This window comes from Solanum stenotomum, chromosome 12, assembly GCF_019186545.1.
Source record: "Solanum stenotomum isolate F172 chromosome 12, ASM1918654v1, whole genome shotgun sequence".
Classification (NCBI taxonomy): Eukaryota; Viridiplantae; Streptophyta; class Magnoliopsida; order Solanales; family Solanaceae; genus Solanum; species Solanum stenotomum.
In genome coordinates, this window is record NC_064293.1 from 33365703 (window position 1) to 33389292 (window position 23590).

General features: G+C 31.1%; 3 protein-coding genes across 3 annotated transcripts; all 3 read left to right on the forward strand.

The window, feature by feature from the left end:
- The first annotated feature begins 10197 nt into the window (after positions 1–10197).
- LOC125848098 (protein LEAD-SENSITIVE 1) lies at positions 10198–12909 on the forward strand. Its single transcript, XM_049527901.1, has 2 exons — positions 10198–10525; positions 12000–12909. Exons 1-2 carry the CDS (start codon positions 10396–10398, stop codon positions 12680–12682), a joined length of 813 nt encoding a protein of 270 aa, XP_049383858.1. The 5' UTR covers positions 10198–10395; the 3' UTR covers positions 12683–12909.
- A 3381-nt stretch (positions 12910–16290) lies between these two features.
- On the forward strand, positions 16291–20697 carry LOC125848365 (probable metal-nicotianamine transporter YSL7). Its single transcript, XM_049528218.1, has 6 exons — positions 16291–16676; positions 18372–18535; positions 18676–18773; positions 18865–18999; positions 19145–19334; positions 19431–20697. Exons 1-6 carry the CDS (start codon positions 16292–16294, stop codon positions 20535–20537), a joined length of 2079 nt encoding a protein of 692 aa, XP_049384175.1. The 5' UTR covers position 16291; the 3' UTR covers positions 20538–20697.
- A 466-nt stretch (positions 20698–21163) lies between these two features.
- Positions 21164–21806, forward strand: LOC125848367 (uncharacterized). Its single transcript, XM_049528220.1, has one exon. The coding sequence runs from the start codon at positions 21427–21429 to the stop codon at positions 21625–21627; it is 201 nt and encodes a 66-aa protein (XP_049384177.1). The 5' UTR covers positions 21164–21426; the 3' UTR covers positions 21628–21806.
- Positions 21807–23590: the final 1784 nt, after the last annotated feature.

Genomic DNA, 23590 nt, shown 5'->3' on the forward strand with positions numbered 1-23590 from the left:
TGTTCTCCACTAGGAGAAGAAGAGAACCGTTCGATACTCTCCATCATCTCCATAAAATCTAACTCATCATCAATAAGGTTATCCACCCTGCTTGTCGATTTATCACCACAGAAGAGTTTAGTTTTGTCAAATTCAGAACCCAAATTGCTCCTCCGCTTTTCACTCAAGCCTACACGTTCAAATTTAGATTCAAGATTGTTCTTTCCCTTCACCAACAAACCAGATTGATTTCCCCGCGAAAACAATTGTTTCTCTTCTTCAGCACAGAAAGTACTAAGTAGTGATTGCAAAAAATCTAATTCTTGTCCAGAAATTGGTTTATCACCAGCATTAATCATCTTATTAATACCAGAATTCACAGTAACTACTTTATACTTTTTGGGTTCTAAATCATTCATACAATTCCAAAAAAGCTTAGACTTAGGGTACTCACCTTCTATATAACCCACAACAAACGGCCAATTCCAATCATCACCAAAAACACCAGTAAACCCCTTGCTGTTACGAATTACCCTGGCGTCACGTATCGTAGAGTCGATTAACGCAAACCCCTCATCGTTCTTGGCCTTCAATTGAACAGAAACAGGCTGTTTCCTCATCAGAGTAGCAGAACAACACAAAGATCGAATCTTGGAATAATTTTTCTGGGTACAGAAAAAGAATATCCCATAAGGGGTAAAGATGGTAGTTGTATCATCAAACTTTTCCCCCATAAGCCATAAATAGAACTGGGATGACAGAGAATTTGGGTTTTCTTGTTGCTGTGAATGGATTACAACAACATCAGAATTCCCCCATGAATCTTTCTTGGTGAAAATCAAACTATCGTAAAAGGCAGTAAGCCTTTTCTGAAAAAGCTCTTTCATCATGTTCTTGATTGTTTCTGAATTGGAAAAAATTGAAGAGTGCTGGGATTTTATGGTTTTGTTGGAGAAGAAGAAGGAGACCGAATAGGTTTTTGGGTCTTCTAAAGAAATCGTTAAAAGCTATGGAAATTGTGTCATACTGAAATACGACTTGAAAATTGACATCACCAATAGAGAGTCTTTGTATAAGTTGCAACTTGGAACTTAGAAGTAAACGAATAGTAAGGCAAAAAATTTGGAGAGATATCAGTAAAAGGTTACAAGATTTTTTTAGACTAAATTTCGCTAGTGGTTATCCACTTTACATTTTACTTTAGGGAAAATGCATAAGTACCCCCTCAGCCTATACCCGAAATCCCAGAGACACACCTAACCTTTACTAAGGTCCTATTACCCCCCGAACTTAATTTATCTATAATATTCTATCCCTTTTTGGCCTACGTGGCACTATCCTTGAAAATTTTGTCAACATGCATTGGGCCCACAAGATAGTGCCACGTAGGCCAAAAAGGGGTAGAATATTACATATAAAATAAGTTTGGGGGGTAATAGGATCTTAGTAAAGGTTAGGTGTGTCTGTGGAATTTCGGGCATAGGCTGGGGGGTACTTATGCATTTTCCCTTTACTTTATTTAGAATTGCTTTGGAGAAGAGTTATATAAATATTAAGTTTTTGATAATTAATTTTTGTATTAATATAGTAAAATTCTATTAAATTAATACTATTAGATATTTTCTTTGTCCCAATTCATATGACTTACTTTTTTTTTAGTCCGTGTAAAAAGGAATGACACATTTCTATATTAAGTAACAATTTAATTATAAATTATCTATTTTACCCTTAATGAAATGATTTACAGCCACATAAATTTATATCATTCATTTTAGACCACAAGTTTTAAAAATCTTTCTTTCTTTCTTAAACTCTGTGTCGAGTCAAACTACCTCATATAAAATGGGACGGAGGGATAATTAATAATCTCTCTATGATACTACCTCCGTCCACTTTTAATTGTCATAGTTTCTCTTTTTAGAGTCAAACTATAAAAACTTTGACTAATATTTTACGATGTATATTTCCATCATATTGGTATGCAAAAAATTGCAATTTATAATACTTTTCGTATAATTTTTGAATATCTAAGTTCTTTGTTTAAACTATCAAATTAATATAATCTAATTTAACTTTAAAAATTAGTCAAATTGACATTCGAAAAACGCAACATGACAAATAAAAGTGGGCCATTAGAACAAATCACTTAATTCAATACGATAATAAAATAATATATTTTCAAAAGATCTTTGTATAAATATATGATCATATTAATATTATAAATTAATAATCCTTTAAAAGTACAAATATAACTACGATAATTTAGTGAAATATGATTCTATTATGTTTTGTTTTTTGTTAAAATTTAAATTTAGTTGAAGCTCATCTCTGATTTTTCTTATTGCATCCAAAAGTTTAGGTGTTTCCACAACTGCAATTTTTTTGAGTGCATGTGGAGTGATCTTTTTTATATTCACATAATACTTTGCGTATTTTATCTGTCATAATTGATTTTATGACACTTTTTAAATGAGAAGCCATTTTTTATATGATTTCAGGATTTTTTTATGTTGTGTAATATAGTTTAGTCTTTCACCATCATACAATATACATTGAATGTTTTTAGTAAAGATACAATGAATAATATTTTATAATGTAGACACCCAATTTTGACCCTCCCTAATATAAATTAATCATCGAGCTTCCTAAATTCTAGACGATTTGAAATAATTGGCTTTATAAAATTCAAAATAATTTTCAAGTCATTTTAAGTAGTTTTGTCATTTTTATAAATTTCAAAATGATAAATATGATATTATTATATAATTATGTGTCTAATTAGTATATTTTATAAATATTTGAAAATCATATCAAAAGATTTTTATTTCTTTTAGCTAAGTGTTTTACTAACTAAGTTTAATTTAAATCATAATTGCGATTCTGAATTAATTAGTTCATGTTTAAATTAATTATATTATTATCAAGTTAATTATTTTTATTTTGTTAAAATTAAGAAGCTCATTAATTAATTTGTACTAATTCATCTTATTTAAACTTTGGCCGAATTCATCAATTAAATTCAAACCGACTAAGTTTTTAACTTTAATTGGTTCTAATTTTATTTCCTTACCCACCTTAAACCCATATGAGACCAAGTTTTGGGCTATTTTATCAATAACTTTCAGCCCAATTCCATTCCCAACCCAGCCCATTACNTTCCCCTTTAAATCCCCCATCTTCCTCATTTCTTTGGGGGGGTGAAAAAAAAAAGGAGGCTGGAGAGAAAAATTGTTAAAAAACTTTTGAGTTATCAGTGAAATACATAGGCTTTTGAGGCGAAAATAGACCAAAAGGTACACAAACATTACAGAGTGTTTAGGTTCTATTTTCTTTTCCAAAACGAGTTCATCGGAACCCTCGGAGTCGGGTCTTGGTGGTGAAAACTCGTTCTCATTCAATTCGTTTCCCAGTTCCTGCTCAAAAAGAGGTATTTTCTTTCCCATTAAACTATGTTGGTTTAGCTCTTTGCCTTAGAAATCTATTTTTTTTCCCTTTTTTTTGAGTTGTTTCAATTAGTTTTGTTTATTTATTTTTATTTTTTATTTTTTTTTTATCTCGACATCAAATGCTATGTGTTTTGGTCTAATGCTACTAAATTAGTCTAATATCTCGAATGAGTTCTGTTGTTGGCTGTCATGTCATCTTACTCTTATTTTTGTTTGTTCGTATGACTTAAACAGAAGTATAGACTTTCTTATTGGGTTTCTTATTCGGTTTAGATCATATATTACATGATGCGTGTATGTATAGGTTAATCCAACATATCTTGTTCATAGTTAAATTAATATGATAATTAGATTCACTACGAGTGTGTTTAGGTTATTGTGTCCATTTCAATGTCTGTTAAAAAATCTAAAAATATTTAAGGGTGCATTTTTTTTTTCTTACATATTGAAGCTATCTAGTTGGATTCATGTTTAATATGATGATGAATTGGTCTCTCACTGTTTATCTTGGATGAAGATTGTTCCTTTATAGCTCTAACATATTAGTGGATTAGGATATTGAAGAGGTCCCTTTTTTATAGATTATAATGTATTCGTGTATATCTTCTGTATGGATATGTTTATTTCATGTGTTATGGCTATCATGTTACCCTTTTTCATAGTCCGTATTTTAAAAAATAGGTCCATCATGCTTAAGTGATTAGTGGTCATATTCTGTTATAAGTTCTTATTTTTATTTTCTATTTTTTTCTTTTTATTTATTTATTTATTTTTTTATTTTTTTTAACGCTATGGGTGCAGTCTCCAAGTCAAAGTTTGTAATTTAGATTTCTCATTTTTCTTACGTATTCTATTTCCCATAGTGATGGAAATGAATATTTTACACTTGAAACAAGTTGCATAGTAGATTAAAGTGTTTACTTTGTTAACAATAAATTTAAGTGTTACTTTCTTGTTTACATTGAGATACTTCATTGCTCTTAATACTATTTAGCTATGCTACTTGATTGTTTAAAATACATATTTGCTAGACTTTGATGAAGTGAGGCCCCACTAATTTATTTATTTCATTTTTGTTGCATGTGATACCACCCGAGTCCCCTCGGACCCCAATCTTTTTCCCATATTCCGGATAGGCCATAAAGGCCCAATTACATTTTTTTGATCGAGTCAACCCCCATTTCCAAGTGAAAGAAATTGATGAACAGGTGGAAAGCAATACAGGTGGCTGGAAATTTAATTTGCAGGCCTCAAAAGCCCAAAAGAGGGCAGTATACACGATGTATACAAGTGTATACACAAGTATACATAGAAAGAATAGCGATATACAGGTTTGAAATGACGATGCATGTGCTGGAAAATTGAAGTGGGCTGTCCACATTTGATATATGGTTCGATATACAGAAAACGGACCGAAATGTGACCTGTATACATCAATATACACTTGGTATATACAGGTTCTCAAAGCATCAAATGAAGTTACAGCAGGCCCAAGATTTGGAGGATTTGGGCCCAAATTTGATATTCCCTTTCCCTCTCTTACTCATTTTTATTGTATTTAACTAACACTCTAATTATTTTATGGTTTAATTTAATTAAATTCCCCAAGAATGGTCATTCCATTTTATTTTCGAATTAATATATATATATATATTTTATTATTTTTTCTTTATTTATTCAAAAATTAGTCTTGTTGACATTTTAGAAACTATTTCCCTTTAGAAAATTTTCCTTTAGTTTATTTCCTTCTTAAGATAATAAAATGATAAAAAATAATAATAGTAATAAATAAGTAGCTTAAAATAAAAAATGAGTTTTTTACTTAGATAAAATTTCCAAAAAAAAAAAAGTTAAAACAAATGAGTTCATTTGCTTAGTTAATTCTCTTTTCTTAAAAAATAAAAATAAGTTAAAGTGAACAAGTTCTTTTGCTTAGTTAAAGTTTTTCTTTTCAAAGGATTAGTTAATAATAAATGAATTTTTTTTACTTAAGTTAAAATTTTAAAATTAGTTAAAATCATTTTTTAGTCAAATCACCGGTCAACCGCGAGTTAGCGGGTATTTCGAGGGCCTAACAGCTTCTCGGAATGCGCATTGAACTTCGAACCCTGTTATTTTCAATTGATTTTATCTGTTTAAATCTTTTGAAAAATCTTATATTTTTTCTTGATTTTTTACTAAAAATTAAGTGGCGACTCTGTCCTTTTGGAAATCCGATTTCTCTTAAACCATAAGTTTAATCGGTTTTTCGAAAACTAAGTCATTTTCCCTTTCTATATATTTTTAAATAAAACATATAATATATAATGAAATTGTTTTTACAGCGAATCATTGAATTCTTGAATTTATTTTACAATGAACCATTTACAAAAAAAAAATATTACAATGAATCATACACATGCTTTGTCCTTTATGTATAATGAATTAATTATACACAATTTAGCAAGATACAATGATTTTGATGTATTCATTGTACTTTATAATTGATAAATTTATTTTTTATGTGAATTCAATAAATATGATATTATATATAAATTAGTAAGATACAATGATTTTGATCTAATCCAAATTGGATTTGGCTCCCCTCCATTACACTTTCTCTCCATTTCTTCAAGTACACTTCTAGATGAGAGACACATGTTCTATTCAGTTTTTAAAGGTCAAGATTATAGTATATTAATAAGTATTATGACCATAGTTAAGTTAACAAATTTTGGTAAACAATTCTCTAAATTTGGTAAGAACAAAATATTCCACATAAATTTTATATCCGTTAATATCAGTATTTTCATCTTATATTTTTTTATTTAAATATTAAACTATGCAATATTTAATGAGAATCGACCAAAAAATAAATTGTGCCAATAAAATTTATTTTTGAAATATTATGTTGAGAAACAAGAAAGAAGGTGCAAAATTATCAATGTTAGACAAAAATTATAAAATAAAAAAACGGGGAATAAAAGTAATAATAAAAACGTTGAGACGTCTAAAGTTTAGGAGAAAGTGTTGCTGCTGTGTTTGAATAGAGCTGTCAAAATGGGCTAGTCTATCCCATCCGGGTTAATTCATACAGGCTTTGAAATTTTACGGATCATGCCAGGCTAGCCCATTTTTGGTGTGGGCCAGAAAACGGTCGGCCCAACCCACAAGTACGTGGGCTACAGGCTTGCCGGGCCAGCCCACTTTTTTAAAAGTTATAAATTTCTTTATAATTATTAAATTAAATTATAAATTATAATTTAAAAATATTATCATAAATATCGACAAAACAATATTACATGGTGTTAATGTTACTACTTGTTAATCAAATCCACAAATAAAATTATCTTTATAATATTTATTAAGTCTTTTTTCAAGTAAAAGTATAAATATCTAANTGATTTTTGAAGAAGAAAAAAAAAAGAAATACATATGTTTTTAAAAAATATTATTTTATCTTCTTCGTTATTGTTTGTGAATTTCGAAAACATAGTTAAAGCCAAAATATTTTTGAAGATTGTTATTTATCATGCTAAATAAAAATATTATTAGATATATGATCTATTTTTAAATTTTTGAATATAAAAATATAAGATGAAATTAATGATATTAATAAATATTAAATTTGTAGGGAATATTTTGTTCTTACCAAATTTGGAGAATGGTTTTCTAAAAATTTGTTGACTTAACTATGGTTATAATACTTATTAATATACTGTAATTTTGACCTTTAAAAATTAAATAGGAGACATGTCTCTCATCTAGAAGAGTACTTAACGAAATGGAGGAAAAGTGTAATGGATGGGAGCTAAATCCATCAAAATTAACCTTCATTGGATCTCAAATACTCTTTAAATTAATTAATATTAATTTATCGATGAAATAATATCTCTGTAAACTAATAATATTTCATAATTCCACCTATATTAATTTAGTGAGGTTTTACTGTATTTGTCTTTATATATATATTATATTAAATTAAGTTTTTAATATAAATATACTTAGATTTAGGCTTAAATTTTTTAAATTTTGTCGATTCAAAACTCCTACTTCCCCCATGATAGATTGTCATAAAATTTGAATATTATAAATAATTTATTTGAATAAAATTATGGGGCAACTTATAGATTTTCCTACGATATATTATGAAATTGGGTAATAACCATTAAACTTAGTTATTACTGTACGTACATTGTAAAAATCATTTCATTAGAAGTTGAACTCAATATTGATCGTGATAAATATTTGCATAGTTAATCATAGTTTTCATATTCTGATTATTCAGTTTAAGAGACTAAATATTTATTTGATTTAGTAACTTTCGTGTATTGAATCAATTGTCAGCTGTTTTTTAATATTAAATTAATCTTCAATTGTGAATCCGTTGATTTAATATATCGATTACTAAATTAACTAATAACTATTTCTGATCTGATCAAAGTGTTGTAACTACATCAGGTGTCAACTATTCTCAATTCACAATTCAGTTTAACGTCCATCAATCAATCAATTGTCAACTGTCAACTGTTTTCGTATCTGACCAGAGTGTTGTAACTACATCATTTGTCAACTACTTTCAATTCACAACTCAATCTAACACCCATCAATCAATCAATTGCCAACTGTCAATCATTAATTAAATAACTTTCAAATATTAAATCAACTTTCAACTGTTATAACTACGTCAGCTATCAGCTGTCAACTACTCTCATTCACGACTCAATCTAACACCCATCAATCAATTACTATTGTTGGAGGTCCAAAGAGGAAGAGCAATTAAACTAGAGGAGGTGATGCAAATGTCATGTTATGAGAGGTCAAGAGTAGTTGATTGTGCTATGCTTTTTGGATCAATTAATAGAAGTATAACTTACATAAATATCATAGTGTAAATCTAAATTACCTTTTATCCCTATTATTTTTGTAATTGCATAAATCTCATATTTTTTAAGCATTTCAGATACATAATTAAGGATCCGGATACATTATGTATCAAATCAGTTGCACTTATTAAGGAATAAAAAAGCTGAAAAATCAAATTAAGATCTCATAGTATCCATTTGTTGCACTAATTAAGGGGGGAAAAAAGTTGAAAATCAAATTAAGATTCCATAAATTACGTTATTCCATTCCAAATTATTGCCAAGAATTCAAAATCCTATAGTGTAACAAATCCAAAAATTCAAAAATTAAATTTATTCTTCTTGTTCATCGTTCTGTCTGTTTCATAAAAACTTTTTGTCGAAATTTTGGATAAGCGAGGTGAGTTATGAAGGATACAAAAGTGATGAAATTGTTATTGGACAAACGATTTCTTTTGTGAATCTGCAAGTTTATCGAATATCCTTTCGATGAACATCATCGATAAGATGCTAAAGATCAAGAATGCGACAAACTTTGAAGTGAAGCACTGCTATCGGGAGTGCAATCAAGTAGCTGATAGTTTGGCCAAACTAGCCTCGACCACCGACCAAAATCAAGTTGTATATTCCTATTTTGATTTGCACAGAACCTCTAAAGGCCCCTTTCAACTTGATAAGTGACAAATGCCTTGTATTCGATCCAAATTTGACAAGGCCAACTTTTTGTTAGCTAGGTGGTAATTTTGCCAGAAGCTTGGCTATTTTCAGCCTCTTCTGGCTTATCAATGGTGATGTGATCACCACAAAATGTGTTGTATTTGAGGTCAGGCCCAACCCCCCTCTGTATCTNAAAGAATATCCTTTTGATTTTGATTCAAGATTGTCGAAAATTTTGAGATTCGAAATTTTTCTCCAGTTCATTGAAGATCCTTTCCGTTTGGATTCAAAATTGTTGAAAATTTTGAGTTTCAAAATTATTCTCCTAGTTCATTGAAGATACTTTCAATTTTGATTCAAAATTATCGAAAAATTTGAGAAGATACATCATGAAGATCCTTTTAATTTAAATTGATGAGTAGTGTATTTCCACTAGATACATTAAATAAGAAAGTGTTGCCCATAAGATTTTAGGTTTGAGATCGATACATTATTATTTGGTAATTGTTATGTATCAGATACATTTAGTATAAATTTGAATTTACGTATCATAAATAAAAAATTAGTGCATGATACATTATTATTTATGTATCTTATTTTGTTTGAGATCACGAAGATACTTTCAATTTAAATTAATAAGTGTTGTATTTCTACTGGATACATTAAATAAGAAAGTGCTGCCCATAAGATTTTAAGTAAGATTGTTATGTATCAGATACATTTAGTATAAAATTGAATTTATAACTAAAAAATTAGTGTATGATACATTATTATTTATGTATCTTATTTTGTTTGAGAAATACTATATTTTAAAATAAAAAAAATACATTATACATGTAATTGTTCCAAAATAGCTTCTTTTTTGTGTTTGTGATAAATAACACAAAGTTTATGTATTAAGTACATTAATATTGAACATGATAAACACTAATAAAAAATTCAATAACATTAGAGTTATGTATCAATACCTTAAATATGAACATTATACACTGCATAAAACAAAGGTTATTATAGCAGTGATGTATCAGATCAATGATAACACTAATAAAGATTAATTTAAGACTCAAAATAAATAAGATACATTAAAAATCTGTATATTTAAATTTTTTAAATTTGTCTTTGATTGGGGTTTGAAACTAAGCTTAATTGGGATCTCCAATTTTAATTAAAGGCTTTGAATACAAATTTCTAAAATTAAAATGAAAATTTTGTATTGGAACCTCAAATATCAAACACCAAATGACACACTAAAAAAAGAAAAAAGAACACTCTTTGAATAATTTTTGTTTTTTTTTTAAAAAAAAGCAAACTAATTGTACGGCTTGGATTAGAAAGAGGACCACCATAAATAGTTTTAGTACTTTTGGAAGTTAACAAAATGCTACAAACAAAGAACCAAATCTATAATTCGTAAAGACTAAGCAAAGCGTCACATCCCAAAACTTATTGAGTTATCGGAAAGGGAAGTGATGTCGGAATCAAGCCGGTGGACTATGCCGGAGATGGCCGGAATCCTGTCAAATAAGATCCCTCAAGATGAACTCAAGCCTGGAGATCATATCTATTCATGGAGAAACGCCTATCTCTATGCTCATCACGGTCATTTTCCACTTTTTCTTTTTGCTTAATATATCACCGGGAAATCCTTTTTGCGCTTTACTCTTAGATGAACATTCTCGAAGTTTTTGATTTCTGATTGTATCTACGTTTTGATTTTTATACAAAATGGGTCAAATTTCGATTTGATTATGTTTTTTGTTCATTTTAAATGTACGAGTAAGTATTAATAGGAAGGAACTTTTTCGCAATCGGGAGAAATAGCTTCAACATTTCGTTGAATATTATCAGAAAAGTACACTTAGGAGCTTATTAAATAAACGAGATAATTTGAATTGGTAATTAACTGAATAGTCTTTGTTAGATTCTCCGCTTGAAACAAGGGAAAGATCAATTCAATTCTCGATGGGAATGCTACTTCTAAGTCTAATTTGACTAGTTTGGGGAAAACTTGAATTTCTGCTATAATCAACCTTTCCAAAACAAAAGGAGATTCCGCTAGGAGTTGTCGCAAGCTAATTCAGAAATGAAAGAAGTCTACCCAACGCGTATTTGCTGTGGATCTACTGGCCCGGACCTTGTTGAAGCTCTGTTTCCCCTAATTCGGAAACACAACAATAGACTTGCCAAAGTGGCTTTACTTCAGTTTTTGCTAATTATGGTTATGAAAAGCTTTGATGTACCTAAAACTCATGTAGTGTAAATAAGTGAGTTGAATTTGATGAGCTTTGCTAATTATGGCTATGAATGAGTTGTGTGTACATCCTGCCCTCTCCAAACCCCACTTGTGGGATTACGCTAGGTGTGTTGTTGTCGTCTAGAATCTTTCCATCTGATCATTTGTAATATAGTTTTTGAGAAAATACATTTTTTGTCATGAAAATGTGGCAGAGGTCATTCTTTTCATTTAATAATTTTTCTTATATTGAACTTAGTATTCCACGTTAGCAATGCAGTCTCTTACACCAGTGTTGTATTGTGGACTCTCCTTATCTCAAGTTGAAAAGATCTATTTAAGAGGTTATATTGCTTAGTGTCAGTCTATTAGGTTGAGGCTAGTTTTACCTTTCTTTTAGTTTTGGATAAATATAAACAAGGATGACTTTAGTCCTGAGGATCTCAATTTCTTTTAAGGTTCGTTATTACCTTACAAGTTGCTAAAGACTCGAGTTTGGTTTTTTAATATTTATGAAGCCTTTTCGGTTTTTAAAAAATCAACTATATATGTCCAACTACAATTCTGACAATTTGGATCTCTGAGCATTCCATAAGGAAATCATTGCATTCATAGTTGGATAGATATTGAAAGAAAAGGAAATATTTGCATCAAGTATGACAAGTTAAATGCTCAGATATTGTTATGGGACAAAAAGATCCAAAGCAACTTTTGGTCCTGGGGCTGGGGTGGGTGAGATTAAGAGGCTGTAATGGTGTGCGACATGCATATTGTGGCACATTTTTGTTCGTTTCCTAGCATGTTGTCGTAACGTTTCTGTATGTGCTCTGAACATTTCAGGTATATATGTTGGCGATGGCATGGTTATCCATTTTACTCGAGCTGCAGGTCAAGAGATTGGAACTGGAACTGTTTTGGACCGTTTCATATTCAGCTCATCTCCGTCACATTCCTCTGGCTCCCCATGTCCTAGATGTGGTGATCAATCAAGGACCGAAGGTGTTATCTCATCATGCCTCGAGTGTTTTCTTTGTGGGGGTGAGCTGTATCTTTTTAAGTATGGTGTCTCTCCAGGGGTTTTTATTGCTAAAACTCGAGGAGGAACATGCACAATTGCCCCTTCTGATCCACCAGAGCATGTCCTGCACCGTGCTAAATTTCTCCTTCAGAACGGTTTTGGGGTTTACAACATATTCAAGAACAACTGTGAGGATTTCGCAATCTACTGCAAGACCGGTTTGCTAGTCTTTACAAATGTCAGTGTAGGCCGGAGTGGGCAGGCAACATCCTTTTTAGCTGCCACAACTGCTATTGTTTCATCACCACTGCGCTTTCTAACTACAGGTGTTTCTGGTCTGGCTGCTGTGGGTTTTGGTGTTTACTGTGTCAGCCGGTATGTTTCTGATATTGGCGTACGTCGTGACGTCATGAAAATCCCTGTTGAGAGACTTATCCTATGTCCTGGCCCTCTGGAGTCTGAAGCTGCTACTATTACTGATACATCAAAGGAAAAGGGGTTGTAGTTCTATGTAAGTTGACTGCATGGATCTCCTCAAGTAGGTTACTACACCATACAATATGTTGTAGGTGTTGATGTTGTCATTGCTTTTGTGACTTAGGTTTGGTTATTATTGAAACAATGGTCATTTATACAGGCCTTGTGTGCATTCTTCCATCAAATGAATGCCTTGATATGTTATTGTAAATTGTTTATAACAATGTTCCAAGGTTCATATGAAAGACAGTGTGTGTGTGTTAACAAGATGGTTAGTCTAATTGAATGACAATGTGATTGCTTTTGTGACATGGGTTTGGGTTATTTTGGTCTATTGGGCCAAGCTTTTGAAATAGGCTTATTTTGGAAAGTGATTTTCAAAAAGGTAAAAGAGCATGATATATACCTCAACTTTGCAATTTGGAGCTGATTCATCTCTCGTTACAAAATTGGTTGATATGTACCTTTATCGTTACACAAGTATTGTATAAACAATAAATATGGATGTATATAGATCACTAATCTATGGTTAGTCATCATATATATATACACACGATTATATACTATTTATACAAATTGATACGTTACATATTACATATGTTATATGTTAATATGTATATGACCATTTTAATTGAATATTTGTTTTTGTGGCTTGTGCAGTTACATACGAAGCCCTTGAAATTGGCTATCAAGCACATTTGCACTAACAACCAACAGTCTTATGAGCCCTCGTTTCGTTTGTTAAATCATTAAAACAATTATATAGAATCAACACATTTAAATAGACAAAAAAAATGGATTTTCTATAATATTCATGTTTAAATATTATGTTGAAAATATGGATCATGAATGTCTATAATTCCAAGAGCTGTCGCTCTCTCATGAATGAGCCAAAATCACGTTGACATGTGAGATTGTATAATATGTCTTATGTTTCACTTCACATTCCCCAATTTTTAGGATCTAAGTCAACGTTATTCATTGTATGACCAACTAGCGTACCTCAATTATTTCGCCGATTCACATTTCAGACAGCTCTTAAAGTTTAGTTACAAATTTTTCGTTAATAGATTTATAAATATTGTTTCTAATTTTTGATATACCTGAGTTGAGGATTTTTGAAAAACATGTTTTTTATTCTACTTCTATAAAATAGTGATAAAATCTGTGTACACCTTATCCTATCCAGATTTTATTTAGTGAAATTACACTTGATATATTATTATTGTTGTTGTACATTCTATTTATTATTTTTATCAAATTATATATTATGACAATTCAGTCCTTCATCTAAGTCAAAAAAAAAAAAAAAAACACTTGCTCTAATATATATATTTTTTCTTCTCATGAGATCTCTTACCCCAAGAAAAGATACTCGTATATAAGTTCACTATTGACTTAATTATGATACTGCGTGTATTAAGTTTGCTTACAATCTTTAAAGTTGACTTCAAGTGATATTGCTCATCTGTCTCTAAAGTTTGATGGCCATTTCTTTTTTCCTTTTAAGTTATCGAAATTAGTTTATTTTGATAATTACTTTTTATTAAAGGTATTTTTTAAAAGAAAAACAATTTGTGTTTGATTAAAATTGTTTTTTTTTTCTAATAGTTTGTGGTTGGCAATATTTTCAAAATTATTTTCAAGTATCAAATTACAAAATAGAGAATTACTCTAAGTTTAATACCGTAAATATGAATTACAATCTTGTCCTGAAATATCAAAGTACTTATTTTTAGTTTTTGCATAAAAGCAGAAAACATTTTTTGTTAATTCTTTACATTATGAGCTTGGTCAAGTACTTTAGTTCTTTAATTTGAAAATAAGTGGGTTTTTTTTAACTCAGCATGTTTGACTTTCAGATCTTTACCAAACAAGTCCAGTTGATCATTTTTATACATTTATTAAAAAATTATAAATAACAACATATTTCCCTCATTCCTTTTTACTTCTCAAATTTTGACATACATATTAAGAAAATAATGATTAATATAGTCAGTTCACTATTTTATTCTTAGTAATTAATAAGGTCCCAAATATATTTACTCACCATATTTTTCAAGGACATTAACCCAATGTTAATAAATTAAGGGTATAATAGGATTTTTTTAAATCTTTTCTTGATTTTTCAAAAATGACAAGTAAAAAGGAAAATCAAATTAAAAAATATTTGCCAAGTGAATAGGGACGAATGGAGTATTTTTACTAATTCACCCATAAAATAATTTCTTGATAATTTTACAGACAAATCTGAACACTTTCAAAAGAATTAATTGCAAGGCTAATATTGAAAAAAATTAATTAATACTTTCTTGATTTAGTAAGGTAAACAACTAATATAAAATAACTATTTTTAATAAAATGATCACTTAATATGTGACGAAAAAATACCTATTAAACCATCTCTATAAACAAAAAGAAAAAAGAAGAATCATAATCCCAAGAATTTAACTCTTGTGAGTAATTTATAAAGAACCTTATATTTTATTAGAAAAGAGCATGAAGGAATGTGGGACAAAACATGATAAATAAGATTTTATTTTATATACCGTGAATTGTATATGAAAGTTAACACACTTATTATAAATAAAGTTCTTTTTCCTTTTTTTATTTTTATTTTATTTTTATAAATCAGCATACAAAAAGTCAAAGCTAATAAATAAGCCACAAGCTGGTCTCCAAAACCAATAAGCCAGCCAACCAACAACCAATATGTATGTATATATATGCAAAAGGCCATTTTATAGACTCTATTCACTCGCCACAGCATCCCAACTTTTTTAAAATTAAATTATCTAAAAAAGTGAAATGAAAACAGCCTAAACAAATTCTACTAGTGACACTCCATATTCAGTGTGTTCTCCCACCCTCTAAAAAAGCATCTCATCTTCACCCAATCTCCTAGCCCACCACTCCACCATACCTCGTTACCTCCTATGACACTTTTTATTTTTCGAGAATCATATAGTTAAAATTTAATTGAAAATTTACGTGTGAAGTTTTTTAAAATAAAATTTATATATTTGTAGACTACGTAAAAAGCATTATAAGTTACAATAATTGACGGTTTAAAATAATTAAAAGATATATGAAAAATTTACAAACAAACTTGTTTGGATCTCGAAATTTGGAAAGTGTCATATAAATTGAGACGGAAGAAATATTTCTATTTGAATATACTTGTCAAATATTTTTTAATTTAATTTTTATTTTTATTCATCATTTTTAACAAATTAAAAGAAATTATAATCGAGTTAATAAAAATAAAACGATAAACTCAATCTTGACAAGTAAATCCGAAAAGGGGAAGTAGCATTTTTCTTAGTACCGAACAGACGTAGAGATTCATATTTCCTGCTTTTTCTACCCAACAAATCGGAACTCCCACTATGAATTGTTTATATCTCCATCCGATAAAGACAAACCACATCCCAATGTAGTCTCCTATTTCTGATCAACTTCTTCAAGAAAAACAGAGAAGAAGAAAAAAAAGGCAGCCCCTGTTTTATACTGCATTCATCTATTTCTTTATCAACTCTACAATACACATCTATCTCACCTTCAAGAAAACAAAGAACAAGAGAACCCAACAAACCCATTTTTTTTTTGGTTTCTTTTGTGTTTGTGGGTTGTGGCTATGGATAGTAGATCCAACAGTGTCAACAGAAACACAAAGAAAAATGATGATGATAATATCACCCAAAGAGAAGAAGCTTTGTATTCTGTAGAAAGGATCTTTGAGTCCAAAGAAGTGCCATCATGGCAGAACCAATTAACTTTAAGGGCTTTTTGTGTGAGTTTCATATTGGGAATTCTTTTCACTTTCATTGTCTTGAAATTGAGTCTCACCACTGGTATTATTCCTTCTCTCAATGTTTCTGCTGGACTTTTGGGGTTCTTTTTCCTCAAAACGTGGACTAAACTTCTTGAGAAATCTGGAATTCTTAAGCAACCTTTCACTCGCCAAGAAAACACCGTCATTCAGACCTGTGTTGTTGCTACTTCCGGCATTGCATTTAGCGGTAAGTCTCTCTCAGGCAGGCATTTTATCAAACACATAAGCTGCAACTCTTAGAATAATTAGTGTTTTCAACAATTTCTTCATGCATTATAATTATTGCAGTTTAATTACTCGTAATAATACTTTAATCTGATAGATAATTATCTTGTTAAAATCCGGACAGAAAAGTAGAAGGGGGTTAAAGGAGGATAAATCTAAAGAACTCTAGAAATTAATAAATGTAAATTATATTAAGCCATGCATTAATATCGCAGTTAGTTAAAGATTTGGATTTAACTAGAAAGTTTGCATGTTTGAATCATGAATTTGGGCCACGTGTATTTCTCATGGGCCCTCTTGGGCCTCCAACTTTTGTGTGGGGTCCACAAGGTTGGCTTTTAAAGTTGTATGGAGATGGTGGTCCCACATAGTTAGGCTCCAAGGTTTGTGAATTTCTACGAACAATAGCAATAAATATTATTTACTTCCTCTTTGGGACTTGTTTGCCTTGGCATAAATTTTAAAAAAGAAATTTTGAAATTTATGATTTAAAATAAGTTATAGATATTTATATTTGTGTGTTTATAAATTATTTTATTTTAAAAAATAGGTATTTTAATTATGAGAATGCAGACACAAAAATATTTAAGTTAAATAAGATGAAAATTTTATTTTTAAGAATAAATAGCTTGCAAAGAAAGTATAAAAAACTAAATAAAATCGAGAGCTGTTTTTGCAAACAATCACACTATTCTAGAAATTATGCCACGCATGTTATTAGAATATGACAAACCAAACAACCAATAAAAAATAATCTCAATATAATCAATTTCATCATAACTTATCGGCATAATACAAAAACATGACCTTTAACTTGGCGTTAGCGGGCAACTATGACCTTTAACTTTGGATGTGCGTGCACAAGTAGGCACTTTAACTTGTATAAAATTGAATAAATAGATACAATCGTCCTACATGGCACCCTACATGACAATTTTGTGTCCTACGTGGCGTCCTATGTGTATTATGTCACGTAGGACAAGTGTGTCTACTTGTTTAGTTTTATACAAGTTTAAGTGTCTACTTGTGCACACTCAAAGTTGGAGGGCATAGTTGTCTGTTGGAGCCAAGTTAAGGGTCATGTTTATGTATTATGCCTAACTTATCCCTTCTCAATTAATCCCAACCTAACTTGTCTCCAAACCAATCGACCCCTTTGTCTATTATTTTCCTAGAGTTCATTGGATTTGCTTCATGAAATTTGAGTTTATTGCAAAGTAGTTGGTTATCGCAATATACCATATTGAAAAACTATTAGAAGAACAAATTAGGAAGCTTTGACTGAAAAATGATATTAGTCTGCGTGATAGTTCTATAGAAAATAGTATACTATTTTCCAAATAGAATGCTTAGTATAGTATCTCTGTTAGTTCTTGTTTGGAGAGTTTAATCAAGATAAGAAAAATTGCAGTTCTGTTTGGCTAATTCCAATTAAGAATAATAAACATGAACAAGTGTGTATGTTAACTATATTTGGGTGCTAACTTTGTCAATATTGAGCCTTGTTCTTCCACAACTTTGTTTCGATGGAATTTCTTACCTTGAGCATTAACGAGCAACAATGCTAGCTTAGCAACAGCCTTATATTATTCCTTCATACCTTGAGAATCTCAAGTTCAATAGCTCTTAATTTCTCTTTTTCACTTTTGATGAGCAGGAGGTTTTGGAAGCTATCTGTTTGCCATGAGTGAAGTTGCTGCCAAACAATCAACTGAAGCAAATAATGCATTCAATATTAAGAACCCCTCTTTGGGATGGATGATAGGGTTTCTTTTCGTTGTTAGCTTTCTTGGGCTTTTCTCAGTGGTTCCTCTTCGTAAGGTATTTCCTTTTCTCAGGATATATGTAATGTATATACATAACAAATTTTCTTGCAAAAGATCAAAGCTGCTGTTCTCAGGATTTTGATCAGTTTTACTTTTTTCTTTATAATCAAATTTGTTTTGTTAATTATGTTTCAGATTATGATCATAGACTTCAAACTGACATATCCGAGTGGCACAGCAACTGCTCACCTGATCAATAGTTTCCATACCCCACAAGGAGCTAAGCTAGCAAAGTAAGCAAGTTACACAACTTTAGTAAATTCTGTCAGTATTACAGAAGGTATGCTGACAATTTTATTGTTTCTTTTTAATTGATCACTGCAGGAAACAAGTAAAAGCTCTGGCGAAATTCTTCTCCTTCAGCTTCTTATGGGGTTTCTTCCAATGGTTTTTCACGGCTGGGGATGACTGTGGATTTGCGAGTTTTCCCACGTTTGGCCTTAAAGCATATGAGAACAAGTAGGTTCTAATTAATTCCAAACTGCCTCTACGTGATAAAGGTTCAATTCCTGTCATCTCTCTGGCAATTGAAAGAGATGATATAGTTTGGCCTTCAACTTTTGTTTACCTTGATTTAACATTTTATTTTTTCCGTATCAATCAGGTTTTATTTTGATTTCTCAGCAACATATGTTGGTGTAGGGATGATATGTCCTTACCTAATCAACATATCTTTGCTACTTGGATCTATCCTTTCTTGGGGTATAATGTGGCCTCTGATTCAGGACAGAAAGGGCCATTGGTTCCCTGCAGATGAGAGCCCCAGCAGCCTTCATGGCTTGCAGGGATATAAGGTAATCTCTTCCTTTTACGTTTAGAGCAGACAGATCAAATGAAGCACAGTTTCAATTCTTAAAATATACTTTCCTCATAATTTTCTTCTATTGCAGGTCTTCATAGCAATTGCCATGATCCTTGGTGATGGTCTCTACAATTTCTGCAAGGTATTTGGACGAACATTATATGGTTTGTATTTGCAATTCTGCAGTAAAGATGAAGGAGCAGTCCTGCCAGTTGGTGCTCGTCCATCTCCTCCAGAGCCTTCCATGTCTTTTGATGACCAGCGACGAACAACACTTTTCCTCAAGGATCAAATTCCAATATGGGTTTCCATAGTTGGTTATGTTGGCATTGCCATCATCTCTACTATAACACTTCCACACATTTTCCATCAACTTAAGTGGTACCATATCATTGTGATTTATGTTTTTGCACCGGTATTAGCCTTTTGCAATGCTTATGGTTGTGGTCTCACTGACTGGTCTTTGGCATCCACCTACGGAAAGCTGGCAATCTTTACAATTGGTGCATGGGCTGGGGCTTCTCATGGAGGGGTTCTTGCTGGACTAGCTGCGTGTGGTGTCATGATGAACATAGTCTCCACTGCATCTGACCTAACACAGGACTTTAAGACTGGTTATATGACATTGGCTTCCCCGCGGTCCATGTTCATAAGCCAGATTATTGGCACAGCAATGGGTTGTCTCATCTCCCCATGTGTATTTTGGCTCTTCTATAAGGCATTCCCTGACTTAGGTACCCAAGGTTCAGCATATCCTGCCCCTTATGCCCTGGTGTATCGTAACATGTCTATCATTGGAGTTGAAGGTTTCTCAGCACTTCCAAAGAACTGCCTCACCCTTTGCTACGCGTTCTTCATAGGAGCTATTGTGATCAATGGCATCAGAGATCTTGTGGGAAAGAACAAGGCAAAGTACATTCCTCTCCCAATGGCGATGGCCATTCCCTTCTATCTTGGCTCCTACTTTGCTATTGACATGTGTCTCGGGAGCTTGATATTGTTCGTTTGGACAAAGATTAATAAGGCCAAGGCTGATGCATTTGGGCCTGCTGTGGCTTCTGGTCTGATTTGTGGTGATGGAATATGGACCTTACCCAGTTCAATACTGGCTTTGGTAGGAGTGAAACCACCAATTTGTATGAAGTTTCTGTCTAGGAATGGTAACACTAGAGTCGATAGTTTCTTAAATTCTTGAACTCCCTTCTAGTAGGTGTTTCTCATTTTCTTTTGTTCTGTTAGTATTGTCACATTTGAAATGAGATTGTTTGTGTACATATCAACTACTTCAATTGTCAAAAATCATTTCAACTCAATTGAAACAGGAATTGTTATCTGAGTTAAAAATGTGCAAGCACAGAAAGCTGCTTCTTCCTTTCCTGTGTCAACTTTCTTTATTAGTATTTTGTTTTATTGGAAAGATGATACTCCCTTTGTCTCAATTTATGTGACTTACTTTTCTTTTTAGTCAATCCCAAAAAAAATGATACATTTCTATATTAAGTAACAATTAACTATAAAATGTCTATTTTACCCTTAATGAAATAATTTACAACCACACAAATTTCTGTCATTCATTTTGGACCACAAATTTTAAAAGTCTTCATTTCTTTCTTAAACTCCGTATTGAGTCAAACTACATCACATAAAATGGGACGAAGGGAGGATCTGATTTCCTTACCGTTGGAAAGACCAAGAAAAATAAAAAATAAAAAAAAGAAGAGAATTTGTTATCCAGAAGCATAAATAAAAGCTTGAAGACGTCAACACGTTTTTTACTCGAGTCCCTTCCAGATATTTCTAGCTTTTTCCAGATTCCCTCATCTTTTCGAATATATATGCTTTGTCTTAATCCCAACAACCCCACCGTTGTGACTCTCATCTGCCTTATCGATCTCAGTTACTTCCTAGTGATCTAAGCTTCTTTAATTGCCAATCTGCAAGTTAACTAGACACCTACAATAGATAGAAAACTCACAAGTTTTGCTGCAAATCTTGTAACTTAACTACACGCTATTGGAGCTGAAATTAAGGTCTGCCTGCAGTAGACTTGCCTTAGAGACTTTGGTTTTGTTATTATTGTCACTATGTGTTTGGTGTTTGTATGTGATGAAGATGAGAGGGTGTTACAAAGACAGGCAGCTCCAGGAGCTTGTCCTTACTGTGGAGGGATGGTTCAAGCATTGGATATGGAGAGTCAGTGGAGATTCTGCTTTGTCCCTCTTTATTTCAAAACTAAACGCAGATATTACTGTACCCTTTGCACCAGACGTCTCATCATCCAATAATTTTACCTAATCTTATGATATAGCCTCTCTTTTTTCATCAGTCTTGTGTGTCCTTGAACTTTCAAGAAAACAAAGATGTATAATCTTTTGGCTTTTCAGGTATAAAGGGTGTGTATGTTTTATCTAAGTTTTATAAGTTTGATTTACGAAATGATTAGCAAAAGATTGTTCTGGTGGAACTATTCTTGTTTTGTCTTGCATTTGCTCTCTGTTTACCTTTCGGTTCATGAAAGTCCACACTACGAAATTGCTCTGATTTGTCTGATATCATGGAAGCCACATATGGGTATTATCTGTTCAAACATATTGTCTTGAAAACTAATCCAAATAGCAATCATATCATATATATATATATATATAAAAAAAAGAGAATTCTAGGCCTGCCTACGTGGCGTCATCACAAATCATGATTCCTTTTTTAATTTATTTATTTTCAAAACTACCCTTTTCTTTTCGTGAAAGTTGTGACTTTTATGAAAAATTGCGACTTTAATGAAAAGTTGCGACTTTAATGAAAAGTTGCGATTTTAATGAAAAGTTGCTACTTGTATGAAAATTTGTGACTTTTATGAAAAGTTGCGACTTTTATGAAAAGTTGCAACTTCTATAAAGAGTTGCGACTTTTATGAAAAGTTGTGCTTTTTATGAAAGGTTATGAACTTTTCGAAGGGTTGTAACTTTTCTGAAGAGTTGTGACCTTTCCGATAAGGCACAATAAATATTTGTTCACACTACTCTTTGTTGTCTAGCTATAAATAGAGGAATTTTCTCTCATTTTAAAACAACGAAAATTCTGAACTTCTTCTTCTTTTTCTGCACAATTAAATATTAGTGTACAATATTTTCCTTTCTGTTTCATCCTATTGTTACAGATCCTGGAGTCATTAATTTATGCTTATGTTATTAATTGTTATTTTTTAATACATGTTTTAAACTTTGTTGTTTATGTTTCTGCAAAGTTATTGTTATGAGTATTTGATAGTATAGATTAAATAACACATGTTAATTGAGTATTCACGCAAATTTTCTCGACTGAAATTGTTGAAGGTACGCAAAAAAAATTCCTTAAAGATCTATACTATCATCTCTTGAAGACAAAATTCACCCAAACAAACTAAATAATTTGTGTAATTTTTTTCCTTTCAAGTATATATAATAAGTTGAATTGTTGTCCAATATCATACATTTTCCCTTTAATTTTTCATTTTAATAATTTCTTATGATACATTAAAATGGAGAACTTTAAAATGATATATGTAAAACAAAAGGTAGAGCTGAACTTTCTATACGTTAGAATTAGAATATTTGTTCATTTTTTCATCCTTTTAAAATTTATTTATCCCTTCACCAATAATTATTTATTTATTGGAAATTTAATTTCTCCGGTACGGTTGATGTTCATTTGAATTCCCAAAAATATCAAGTAATAACACTTCCTGTGCAAAAAGATATATTATAAAATCAAATTAAAGATGATTGATCGAAGGATAAATGATAGATATTATAATTATCATCCTCCTTTACATTATTAATGTTTGTTACTATGTAATCTTGTATGAAAGATAATATAGTATTTTAGTTTTAATGACTCATAGGTTTTAAATATTATTTTATAAATTCTATGATATTAAATTTTCGGGCAAAGCGCAGGTGATTTTACTAGTTCAGCAAAATCTTGAAGGTTCTTTAACTATTTTGCTCGAGTAAAACTTAGTGAATATGATTCCAATGAAATATTTTCCTCTTAACAATATCAGCTAAATCAAACACCATAATTGAAGTATTCCCTTCTCCATTCTCCTATTCGAATCGTTATAGTGCATTCTTATTTTTCTGTGGAATCCAGTGCCTCACTAGCTCGGGTTTGTTTCATCACAGATGTCTTTCAAGTATTGTGATGATTACTTTTCCTATAATTGATGTCCATCTGTCCGGAAATGCTTTATGAAAAGGATAGATCTGT

Excerpts from the sequence above, each read along its gene's own strand:
- LOC125848098 (XM_049527901.1), top strand. The coding sequence starts at position 10,396 with ATGTCGGAATCAAGCCGGTGGACTATGCCGGAGATGGCCGGAATCCTG. Across the intron at positions 10,526-11,999 it reads CTATCTCTATGCTCATCACG|GTATATATGTTGGCGATGGC; the intron begins GTCATTTTCCAC and ends TGAACATTTCAG.
- LOC125848365 (XM_049528218.1), top strand. The coding sequence starts at position 16,292 with ATGGATAGTAGATCCAACAGTGTCAACAGAAACACAAAGAAAAATGAT. Across the intron at positions 18,774-18,864 it reads CAAGGAGCTAAGCTAGCAAA|GAAACAAGTAAAAGCTCTGG; the intron begins GTAAGCAAGTTA and ends TGATCACTGCAG. Across the intron at positions 19,335-19,430 it reads ATGGCTTGCAGGGATATAAG|GTCTTCATAGCAATTGCCAT; the intron begins GTAATCTCTTCC and ends CTTCTATTGCAG.
- LOC125848367 (XM_049528220.1), top strand. The coding sequence starts at position 21,427 with ATGTGTTTGGTGTTTGTATGTGATGAAGATGAGAGGGTGTTACAAAGA.